This window comes from Staurois parvus, unplaced genomic scaffold, assembly GCF_062004578.1.
Source record: "Staurois parvus isolate SC_StPar_1 unplaced genomic scaffold, SC_StPar_1.0 ptg000058l, whole genome shotgun sequence".
NCBI classification, from domain to species: Eukaryota; Metazoa; Chordata; class Amphibia; order Anura; family Ranidae; genus Staurois; species Staurois parvus.
The window spans coordinates 8,199,293-8,211,950 of record NW_028317854.1 but is presented as its reverse complement, the minus strand read 5'-3'; the positions used below and the strand labels follow the sequence as shown (position 1 = coordinate 8,211,950).

At 41.6% G+C, this 12,658-nt stretch overlaps 1 protein-coding gene across 1 annotated transcript in view; it reads left to right on the top strand.

The window, feature by feature from the left end:
- Nucleotides 1–960: 960 nt before the first annotated feature.
- The window catches only part of GALNT17 (polypeptide N-acetylgalactosaminyltransferase 17), a 586,654-nt gene continuing 574,956 nt past the window's right edge, over nt 961–12,658 (top strand). The window contains exon 1 of the mRNA XM_089668484.1: nt 961–2,337. Coding sequence (XP_089524610.1) covers nt 2,100–2,337 — 238 coding nt within the window. The 5' untranslated portion in view covers nt 961–2,099. The remainder of the gene's footprint in view (nt 2,338–12,658) is intronic.

Below are 12,658 nucleotides of genomic sequence, written 5' to 3'. Positions count from 1 at the left end.
TGAAAGGGTCTGAAGAAGCGGTGGAGAACTTTATGCTGCCTGTAACATCATTCAGCATGACCATTTTGGTGGTGGGTCAGTGATGGTCTGGGGAGGCATATCCATGGAGGGACGCACAGACCTCTATAGGCTAGACATGGGCACCCTGACTGTCATTAGGTATTGGGATGAAATCCTTGGAACCACTGCCAGACCCTACGCTGGTGTAGTGGGTCTTGGGTTTCTCCTAGTGAATGACAATGCCTGGCCTCATGTGGCGAGAGTATGCATGCAGTTTCTGGAGGATAAAGGAATTGATAACATTGAATGGCCCCCATGCTCGCCTGACCTAAATCCAATAGAACACCTTTGGGATATTATGTTTCGGTCCATCTGATGTGACCCGGTTGCACCTCAGACTGTCCAGGAGCTCAGTGATGCCCTGGTCCAGATCTGGGAGGAAATACCCCAGGACACCATCCGTCATCTCATTAGGAGCATGCCCCGATGTTGTCAGGCATGTATGCAAGCACGTGGGGGCCATACAAACTACTGAGTACCATTGGGAGTTGCTGCAAAATGGACTAGCCTGCTGCATCATTTTCTCACTTTGATTTTCGGGGTGTCTTTGAATTCAGTCCTCTGTAGATTGATAATTTTCATTTCCATCAAATGATGGGGCATCTTTACACTCTTAACACATTACCCAGTCCATATCAGTATAGATAACCAGCATGAGATTTTTCCATTTTCAAAGTGTTCCTTTAATTTTTTTAGCAGTGTATTTTATATATCTATATAAATATATCTATATATATATAAATATATATATATGTTTGTTTTTTAAGCAGCACCGGTCTTACTGCTGAATGGCCCCTGTCATGGTGTACACAGGACAGTAATGCCTTGTTTTGAGCAGAGAATGTCTCCAGCTGCAGATCCATTTATCCAGACCACAATTTCCTTGCAGCCCGGTAGTAGGCATGTAAACGGGGATTGAGGCAGCACACGGGAGGATGTCTCAGCACAGAAATAAGCAGCTAAGAGAAATGGGAGCACAGGAGAGAGGAGCAGCTTCCTCCAGTATCATCAGCAGCACCAGAGCAGAGCAGAGCCTAGGCACCACTCTCCCCATCACCTGAGCCTGCTGCCTCTGCCAGGCTTCCCAAGGCTTGCAGAGTGACAGGGGAAGGCTGCTGCTGAGCTGACATCAGAGGGATGTGAAGATCAGCTGAAGAAGAGCACAGGCTCTGCTCAGGGGTGGAGGGGGGGAGAAGCAAGGAGTTCAGTTTTCAGGGAAGTGCGGTCAGCAAGCTTTGCCGCATTGTCAATTTCCCCTGCAATCCTGACTTCCCACATTCACACTTGTCGTTGTGTGTTGTGAATGACGAAGATCGCTGCCGAGATCTCTGCTTGACGATCGCTGCCTGGAGGTGATGTGTCCTCTGCAAAGCCACTGCTGCCAGGGAATCCTTCCACTTGTCATGATCATCGCTATTGACAAACTTTAGATTTCTACACGATCTGGGGATGTGGACGGCTCCTGTTTGCCTCTCTCCACCATGGGGATTTCTAATGGCAATTCCAGAGCTGTGCTTCTAATGTCTGCTGCTCAGTGGTAGTGAAGTGTTCTGTCTGGACCCTGCAAGTCAATCATTCCCATTTTCTGGACTATTAAGACACATATGGTACGGTGACAGCGATCCCCTGTGGAATACTGCTTGGCTTGGATCCATCATCTGAGCAGGATCTGTGGAATTGGCCCCCAGTTTGTAAACTTTCATCGGATGTGGTTGTGGACATGCTGGGGGTACAGATGGTCCTCTCCAAATGTTTTTACAGGCACCAGCTCCTGCTTCCAGCACGCTGATTGGCTGGGCAGCTTGGATTCCAGATCTGAAGTCGGTCCCGACTGTCAGATGGTGTTCTTCCCACCACCAGTAGTGCTGGGAGGTTTCATCTCTCACTGGTTACCTTTTATCTTCTGAATAGCACTCCCTGGTGTAAGTTCACATCCACAGGGATGGTTACCTGTCTCCAGATCAGCAGAGACATTGGCACCCCGTTAAGGAGTCACTTATATTCAAGGATACACTAAAGAGTCGGGATTGTGGAGTTTGATGGCTTCTTTGAGAAGAGTTAAAATCCTTTTGGTGTTGAACCTGATTGCTGTTGCTGGATTTGTGCTATTTCTGGCCAAGTGTAGACCAATTACTGTGAAAGGTGGGGAGTCCTTCCATGAGGTCCATCCAAGGGCAGAGGTGACCAACTTGACTAACCATGGGGCCAGCCCTATCCAAGAGGCAGTGCTGAAAAGACTTTCTCTTTTAGAGGATATAGTCTACAGACAACTCAATGGTAGGACTGCATGATAATATAGGAATGGTATAATATATGGTAGGGAAAATTGTATCTACATAGTTAACAGAGGGGTTCCATACTCAGACTTGACACAGAGGGGATGAGCTACTAAATGCAAATAGGTGGGAAACCTTGCAGGGAAAGTTTCAAAGTTTTCTGCAGAGGTTAGTGAATGTGGTGAAAACTCATTTTGTAAAGAATACCCAATCAAGGGTAATATAAACAGAAAAAGGCACAATATGAATGACCTATTTGTCTTTAGTAAATTAACTACTGAAGGTCCTAGTTGAAGTGCTTTTAGGTCAGGGAACTCCCACATGACCTTAATGGGGAACATTTCCTAAGACTGGAGCAGACAGAATATAGAGCAGATTTGTGTGGCAACCAATGCGCTTCTTTCTTTCATTTTCAAAGCTTAAAAGAAGAGTATGTCCAGTGATTTTTTTTGGCTCTACTGGCCTTCTGGGTAACAGAAGTGCCCATGGTTTTGTAGTCTTGTGACCCAAAATCAGCCGGCAGTGGATTGAAGCCTGCTGTCAGCTGACGTCACAGAGCTGCTCCAGGCTCTGGAAAGATCTCATCAATAATGTGGGGATCCACCCAGATTCCTGACCGACAGCTGACCCAGCCTCCCAGCATGCTGCTGAGAGTATGAGCCAGCTGCTCCCACCCCCGCCACAGTCTGGCGCTCAAGTGAGCACTGGAGGGGCAGAGCAGAGAGCGGTGACTGACAGTCACCACTCTGCTCAGAGCAGACTGAGACCTGAGCGATCAGCGGTCATATGATTGTTTAGTTCAGTGTTAGAGCTGGTGGGGGACAGCTGCAGCATCACACCATCTAGGTGAATATGTAGGTTTGTTTTTTTATGTAGCCCACATTTCTCCTTTAACTGAACAAGCTGAAGTTGGAAGCTGATTGGTTACTTTGCACAGCTGCTCCAGATTCTGTCTGCTCCAGTTTTTGTAAATTCCTCCCATTATTTAAAATGTGAAGTAGTCCCCATTACAGGATCAGTGAAGCATTTACAGTAATCCTATTATAGACCACTTTCAAAATAACATATATATATTGGAATATACTGCACATGAAACTTAAAATGCAGAATTGAGCTGTTATATATATGCATGAATTCTATAGAAATTCAAAATTTCGTAATACAATGATAATGTCACAACATTACCTAAGGAGTGGAAGCTTTTACATTTATAGTAAATTTCATAATAGAAATACAATGTATTTCCGATGGCTTTACTAGTGAAGTATGGCAGTCACTTTGGTTCATGCATTTTTTATAAATACACTTCATGATGTGATTATGCTTAAAAGATTATGAAAGATTATACAATATGGAAGAAAACTTCTCAGTTGGTTGACTTTAAAGCTAAGTATTGATTGCATCTGACCAGGGTGCCTGATTTCCCTTGAATATCACCTGCTTTGATAAATGACATTGTCATATTTGTTAGTGACACCTACAAGTATGCTGAATGTTGCTTAGGATCTGCCAGGAGCTCTCACATTTCTAGCCCCAGCATTATGACATTTCAGAAATGCTTCTGACCTCTGTTATCTATCACTTCCAAAACTACACTGAGAAGCTGTGTTGTAGGTGTGAGTAGAGCAAAGATGCTGAAAATATAGAAAAATAAGCAATAACAGCTAAAACAGGGGCCATGCTATTAGCTGTAAATCTTATTATACATCATTGTAAAGCTGAATGGTCAGTTTTCCTTATCAGTTGCTATAACATCTTAGTAACATCACAACCATTTTAGCATAATTGTATGAGCAGTTAATTAAACTATAGCATTGTGAGCCACTTTAATAGCGTTCTGTTTGTTTTATTTTGTCTATAAACTGCTGTAATGCAAAGGCAATGGAAAGGTTTGCCCATGGTAATTACACTTCCAATGGGAGAAATGCAATTTTGCGTGACTTTAAATCATTCCAGGAAGACTACTTTGCAGGTGCAGTAATTATGAAATATGCATATGGGGTTCCCAGAACTCAATATTTACTATATTGATAATAGCGGAGTATTATCACAGTGGCTGAAAATAAAACACTGCTGGGAAGTACAAAGCACTGCTTTTTCACGCTATTATTGCGCTCTCTTCTTTCTTTTAGCAGCTGTGAGAAGTTTACAATAGCATTTGCATATTCTCCCTAACATGCATGCTATTTACAATAAAAATTGTGCATGATGAGCAAATAGTTCACTTGTGCAGGCAAGTCTTTGGAAATAATGTTCTAGCCAGACCTATCCTCTAATGGCCATACAGACATTCACACATGTACATATCAGAGTTTTCTTGGTCAATGTGATTCTGGTGATCTTGGATTTAACCTTGTGAAGTAGGGCATTATAAGCAAATGAAAACTGAGTATGACATTACGTTTACGTGTAATGGCTTCCCTACTCTATCTGTTCTAGTATCTGCATATACGTCTGATCACAAGGGATCATGTTAGCTAGTTTTAAAATCTAAATATTTGATACTAATCTCTGGGTGCCCATTGTATGTGATTGTGTATAAATAGTATTACATTTGTTACTGTGTTAAGCATCAACAGTTACATTATGATTACATTATAATTGTGGAATCTGAAAAGGCAGAGCTTGCAATGTAAATGTAAAATAGCTGTAGACCTTTCTTTATAGGGCCTTGTACTGATAGCTATCACTTGCTATACCCATCTGAAAGCATAGCAGTTCCATGCTCAGTGGGAGCTTTTGTCATAACAGATAATATGTAATCCTTAAGCTTCCCATATATGAATGGAAATTTAGCCGGTTCAGCAGGAATCAGCCACATTTCGATACATGTATGGGCACTGTGGAAGACCAACAGTTAATCTACCAATCAACTTCTGCTCAATCACCCTGTTGAATTTTTGCAGATCGATCAGCACTGCAGGCTATAGCCTGCAGTGCTGATCAATGCATTCTAACAGAGGGGAAAATGTATTGTCAAAATACAAGACACAGCGGGGAAGATTCCACCATCCATCCAATGTGTGAGTAGGGGAATCGGGTCTGTTATTTTTCATTCAACCCTCTGGTTAAATGAAAAAACAAAAATAACTCATCTATGGACTGCCTTAGCTTGACCAATGTGTTAGAGTTCAGTGGTGACAAAGTGTACAGGAAACACATTTATAATTCAATGTACTTCTTAAAGTGGAACTCCCAAAAGCAAATTTGTTCTATTGAAACCCCTGCAAGCAGAAAATAAAGTGATACTAAACATACACCGTTTAATTTACATTTTCCTTTCTATTCCTGTATATGGATGAGGGCACTGTAAATATTTTAATAAAAAAAATCTGTGTACCTTTTTCCTAATCGATATACATCGGTCACATAACCCAGATCTTTCCCAGCCTGTCTGCAGGGAAACCTAAGCAGGAGGAGCTTCTAGTCCCCTGCTGCTGGTCACATGTTCAGATTTCTGCCAGTCACAGGCCATGTCGCACCCCCCCAGCCTGTGTATTAAAATAAGAGGGAGGTGAAGCGTCCATCAACCAAGATGTAATATCCCACCCCCATTCTGTTTAGCTGGTTAGTGGACATGAAAGAGGCGAGAGTAAGTGGGCTGTCATTTACCACTGTGTATACAGCCACGTGTGTCACTATATAGTCACAAGGGCTGCTCAGATGTGATAGGAAGGAAATGTTCAGCATAGAAACTCACTGAAAATTGAGCATGTGCAGAATTACCAACACTGCTCTGTAAAATTTCCAACAACATTGGGGACTTATATTGGGAGTCCTCCTGCGCTGCTATGGACCACCCTCCCCTTTCCCTAGTTGACAGCCGCTAACACTCTAGCTGATACCCACAAACAGTGTACAAATAAATAATATAATAGTGTAGCGCTTGATAACATATATAAAACAACTAAAATAAATAAATTAGGTACATAAACCTAGTGACAACTCACATAGTGTCTAAAATATAAGTGCTCTAAACAAGTGTAACTTAACTCATGAGTGAAAAACCTCATAAAACATATTAGTGTTGTTATAACCATTCAGCATAATAGTTGTGTTAGTGCCACTCCTAATCAATAATACATGTGATCGTGCCAAATCACTAAAGTAAATGTATTGTCCAATATCCAAAAAACAAATATAAAACAGTGAAGTCCAAGTGATGCTTAAATACACATGCAATGTGTTAACATGGTGTCACTCGTGAAAAATCCACTCTTCCACTTTGGCTGCAATGCCTCCTCACCTTCTTCCTACGACCCCTAGGGGCCAACAAGCCTTTAGGATCAACTTGGATCCTCAGCACTCCTGGATGGTACCTCTCAGGTTATCCTTCTGTTTGTCCTCCTCCACACCTTTCCGCCTCACGGAGACCTCTACTCCAATCCTCTGTAAATCCTCACTCTCACAATGGTGAGTTCAAGAAAAGAAATCCTCCATAGTGTAGTAGTTAAAATACCAGCATTTTATTTATAGAATAGAAAGTCACTCACATTGTGTACAGCGTTTTTCTTCTCCCCTGCATGGGTAAACTGCACTCATGTAAGGCTCTAGGAAAATGGCGTCCCGTACCGGAAGTACGTCACTCGGGACTCCGGAAACTGCGTCTCTGCGTGCCTACGCGTTACGTCACGTACCTCGTGACTTCATCTGGGGGCCTCTGGGGGCCTCTCTGCGTGCCTACGCGTTACGTCACGTACCTCGTGACTTCACCTCTGAAGTCACGAGGTACGTGACGTAACGCGTAGGCACGCAGAGACGCAGTTTCCGGAGTCCCGAGTGACGTACTTCCGGTACGGGACGCCATTTTCCTAGAGCCTTACATGAGTGCAGTTTACCCATGCAGGGGAGAAGAAAAACGCTGTACACAATGTGAGTGACTTTCTATTCTATAAATAAAATGCTGGTATTTTAACTACTACACTATGGAGGATTTCTTTTCTTGAACTCACCATTGTGAGAGTGAGGATTTACAGAGGATTGGAGTAGAGGTCTCCGTGAGGCGGAAAGGTGTGGAGGAGGACAAACAGAAGGATAACCTGAGAGGTACCATCCAGGAGTGCTGAGGATCCAAGTTGATCCTAAAGGCTTGTTGGCCCCTAGGGGTCGTAGGAAGAAGGTGAGGAGGCATTGCAGCCAAAGTGGAAGAGTGGATTTTTCACGAGTGACACCATGTTAACACATTGCATGTGTATTTAAGCATCACTTGGACTTCACTGTTTTATATTTGTTTTTTGGATATTGGACAATACATTTACTTTAGTGATTTGGCACGATCACATGTATTATTGATTAGGAGTGGCACTAACACAACTATTATGCTGAATGGTTATAACAACACTAATATGTTTTATGAGGTTTTTCACTCATGAGTTAAGTTACACTTGTTTAGAACATTGGGGACTTAGACAGCAATATCAACCAGGTTTTTTGCAGAATACAGAAAACAAATCTCATAGTGACCGAGTGAGTATGAACAGCATTTAATAAGGCATTTACTGATAGTTTTTTTATGATGTGAGTTTAGTGACACTTTATGGTGTTACTAAACCCCCCAACAGTAAAAGCAGTTTGTATATGCATTAAAGCATGCTTGTTATAGTCACTGTGGAACCTAAGGGGTTAATCCTCCACATTGTGTAAAAAGGATGTTTGATCCTGTCCTCTCTGATCCCCCCTTCTTCTACTGTCCCCAATCCATCTGCTAATAAAATAGAGCCCTGGGGGCAAGCTTCATGTGTATCACTAGAGAGTTTTTTTTCCTTTGGGAGGGTGCATGTGATCAGCACAGGGCCAATCAGCTCCAGACAGAGGGTCAGGGGTCATGCTACCTCATAAGACAGAGCAGAATGAAACTCCTCCTACAAGCTTTAACCAGTGTTCACCTGGACACTAATAGAAGTCATGAGACTGCTGCATATTGCTAATGAGAAAAAGTATTTAGGTTTATATTTTCTAAAATAAATGCATTTTCATGTTCTGTGTACTTTTAGAGACCAGATATTGTGAATGCAGAATCCTGGGTTTAGTAACACTTTAAGTTTTTTTTTCCTGTGGCTATTTTTTTCCCTGGTCCCGCCTGTGCTACCACTCCTGTCCCTAGTCCTGCAGTCTCCTGGGATAGTTACATATCATCTCCCATGAGGCTGCAGGATAAAGCAGACAGAATGGCCAGAGGGTAGACTGGAAGGTGTGTTTGGCGTGTCATCAGTAGCTGGCTGCATTAACCCAGAAGAGACACCTTGCTAAAGGTGACCAAAATGGCAGCACAGGACTTGGTCTCTATCACCTGAATAGTGGAGTGCAGCAGAACAATGCTGGATTCACTGTGCAGATGAGTATGTATTTTAAAGAGAACACAAAATATAGGTAAGAGTGGCAAACAAAAAATAGGGGGTGGGGGGGAAATACAGGTTTATTGTGTTTATTATATATATCCAGTAGTCAGCATAGTGTAATTTCATATTAGCAGGTGCATTTATGTTAGAGCATGATAATCTCTAAAGTTAAAATATAGGTAATTTTATTTACGCTATAACATGTTAATGCCATTTCAAAATATATTTTCAATATTTCTAAATCTGCAGCTTTCCTAAAATTAGTATCTGATGATCCTGACGTTAAGGTCCTTGTTTAGGCACTTCTTGTTATAGACTGGGAACACCCTCATTCCTACCATTGTGTTCCTGAATTGTCACCTTTTCCCAAAAAATTCCTATAGAGACTACAAAAGGTCCTTTTAATACATACTGTATTATGCAGGCATTGTCCAATTTTATCAACATTGGGAAACATGCTTTGAGAAATATAATTCCGCCATCACTGGAACACACGTAAATGGAGAGGTGGTTTCAAAGAGGCTACAGCAAGACTGAGATGTAAAAATGCATTAAAAAAGTTGAAAACAAGTATTGTATCAGTGCTTTAGCAAAGTAAATGCCACCCATGGTTTACATCTTCTTGAAACAGGTGATGTATGTTGATGGTGTATAAGTGTGTATGTGTACATGATGGTGTTTACAGCTATCTGAGGCATTGTCTAGAAATGACAAAACTGTCCCTACCTAACAGCAAAACTGAGATGCATTGCATAATACCCTTGTTATATGCTGCTCACCGCTCTGCTTCTGGAAACCTGTTTTTGGAAATGTATTTGTTCATTTGTCAAGCCAGCAGGTGAAATCAAATAATGAACGCTGTTTATGCTGGTAAAGTTAAAGTGATTGTAAACCCTCACCTTGTAAAGCAATCCATTTAATTGAAAATAATAATGAACAACAAAACATTTGTGTATAGATAAAAAAAAAAATACCTTTTTCCCATTTATTAAAGTGATCACTTTATCTCTGTTCTCAGCTGCATAAGAGCTGGGGGAGGAGAAACAGCAGTACACAGGCAGGGGGTAGTAAATGTAGCTGAATTGGTTGACTTCTATCAATGACTGACTTGGCTATGCTGTATGGCAGGGTTGCCTAGATCACACGAATGGATAAAGAAATTGTAAAATTATATGGCAGATATAACAGTTCAAGCTTGCTGTGCTGCAACTTTTGTGTTTTTGTCTATCATGGTGATTTTCAGGGATTGGTCAGGTTGTGTGCATAGGATAAGGACTGTGATCTAGATTGTGCTGTTCACCCACATATTATACTGTATACTGTATAGTGTATTTCATATTTTTGCCTGTTTGCCAACAGTTTCCTACATTCAATTCATTTGGCACTAGCAGGGAAATATTCTGCCAGCAATTTTGTATGATTATGTTAATGGTACACTTTAGTCATAACTGAACCCTAAACCTTGAGATGCAGGAAAGGAACATAATCTACATGATGAGTATTTCAGATTTCCATTCAGAAATTGCTTTATTGCACCAGTCCATCCCACTCCATTTGGCATGTAATCTGTGGATCCTGAAATAGACCTGCTAATCCCATTGGAATATATTTATTAATGACTATGACCTAGGGTTGCCACCTCATCCCTTTAAAACTGAACACATATGAATTGCGCAGGTTCCGAGGCTAATTTAATGCAGATAAGGCACTAAGTGAGTTTAATTACCACATTAACAAGCCATAGAACCTGTGTAATTCATATGTGTTTGGTTTTAAAGGGGTGAGGTGGCAACGCTGCTATGACCCCATTCAGGGATTTCCCCTCACCTTCTGTCCCAGAGATAATGTTATCACTGTGGGAGGATGAGGGAAGACCTTGGGTATACAGATAGCAATAAGAATAAACAGACGATATAAACCTCTCCATCCAAAGAAAATGAGTTGAGTTATATTTCAGATATCTCAGTATCAGGGGCAGACTGACAACTCATGGGGCCCCCGGGCAATAGGGGATCATGGGGCCCCTGTGTTCTTGCCCAAACTCAAAAAAGTCTATGAAAAAGGTACCAGGGGCATCTCATGGGGCCCCCTACTGACCCCGGGCCCTCGGGCAGTGCCCGAGTTTCCAAATGGTCAGTCCGCCCCTGCTCAGTATATCAAGATAGCGGAGGAGGGACAGAATCCCAGACAGGGTTTTATTGTGGTCTGTTCCCATTGGAGAGATTTCCCTTCATATCCTGAAAGAACAGGAAGTGACTGGGAAATCTATGCATGGTGTTAGAATCTTTTTCAGGTAATTTCTTTAGAGCCAATTCACACATGTGCAGTGTGGATTGAAGCTGAGGTTTCACAGATAAGTGACACAGTAGTTATTAACAACCTTCATGTCAGGTTTACATCAGATTCAGGACAGGACCCTGTTAACACATATGCGGTTTAGAAATGGTTCCCATAGAAGTCAATAGCTTGCAATTCGCACCTGAACCTGAAGGCACTGCTCAGAAATCGTACAGGACTCTTTTTCAGTCTGCACTGAATTCGCACTGCCAGTGCACTGGACATATGTGAACTAAATAGCAAGGAAGGCGTTTCTAAGTGCAGTTTGTTGAATAGTAAAGGTTAAAAGCACTTACAAGATAGCAGTCAGATAAAAGCTCATCAGGTATAATGCCAGGGAGACACACTGAGCCAACCAGCGGTAGTGGGTGTGGTGGAACGCACAGGCAAGATGGCCGACATACTTCCAGCAGCATAAATTGACGGTGCTATATAAGTACCTGAAATAATAATATTTATATATGTGAACCGGCACTTACTGTTTGTGTTGTCCTGTCTTGATGGCAACCACTCCCCTCAGTATTGCCCACTTGTCAAGTAAACAACAGGGTTGTTGATAGCATTAAAAATCTGATTGATTGGAAGGGTATGATTAATAAATCTTTGCCCTTACATAAGGCCACATACTTACATAGGGGATGCCCACTGAAATTTGCTAAGGTTTGGCCTTGCTGGTTGGCGGACATGTCTACTGCAGGATGAGACCTTCCCATTAACTCATAAATAAATTGAAGTGGTTTACATGTCCCTGAATAATGTACTTTTGATTGTGTGCATCATTTTCTAAGGAAGGATCCTATTGGGGTTACACTCCGGGTCATATGATTTTCTACTGGATTGGTATCTTGTGGCCTATATAGGCTATAATCCTTTGATTGTGTACTTTTTGCTCCACAGCGGACTATTTATGTTATTGTCTGAAAATACAGGGGTGTTTGCACAGAAGAGGGGAACAGGGGGGGGGTTCATAGATAGGCCAGGTTTTGGGCCCCGGGTATTTCTTTGTGCCTACTCACAGGTTATAGTAAATGCAGGTCACAGAATTCAAGTAAAGAAATGCGTAGGGATATTCACAAAGTAAATTTCCAAACTTCCAAGATCAGTCAGATTATTTGGAGTTGAAATAATTGAAATACCATGTGGAAATTAATCTGATTTTACATTCTGACCATAGATATGCTTTTCAACATTACCAAACTGAAAGTGATCTGTACTTTAAAAGATTGTCAAGAGCTTTGCAGATGCTTTTTAAAAGTTTGCTGTACACACTGCTATCATACAAACTAAAGCCTGTGTGAACAAGGCCTAAAAATACCCACAATGAGAACATTTGGAGTAGGTATTGATCCAAAGATGCTATTAGTTCATCATTCATTTGACATGTATTTGCCGCACATTTGTCCATCAGATCATTCACTGCATTTCTAAAGCATATTTGCCATCAGCATGTTTGCCAGACTGAGACCCATTTGTCACGTTATAATAGTAATTGCTATGACAGTGCTAATTTGAGCCTTGGATTGCTTTAAGCTGTCTAGTCACCCACTGTTATCTGCACATAGCACACCATAGATACAGTATATGTTTTATTACCTAACTTTTAGTCAGACAGTAGTCGAAATGCCTTGAGCAACAAAAAGTCAAGTA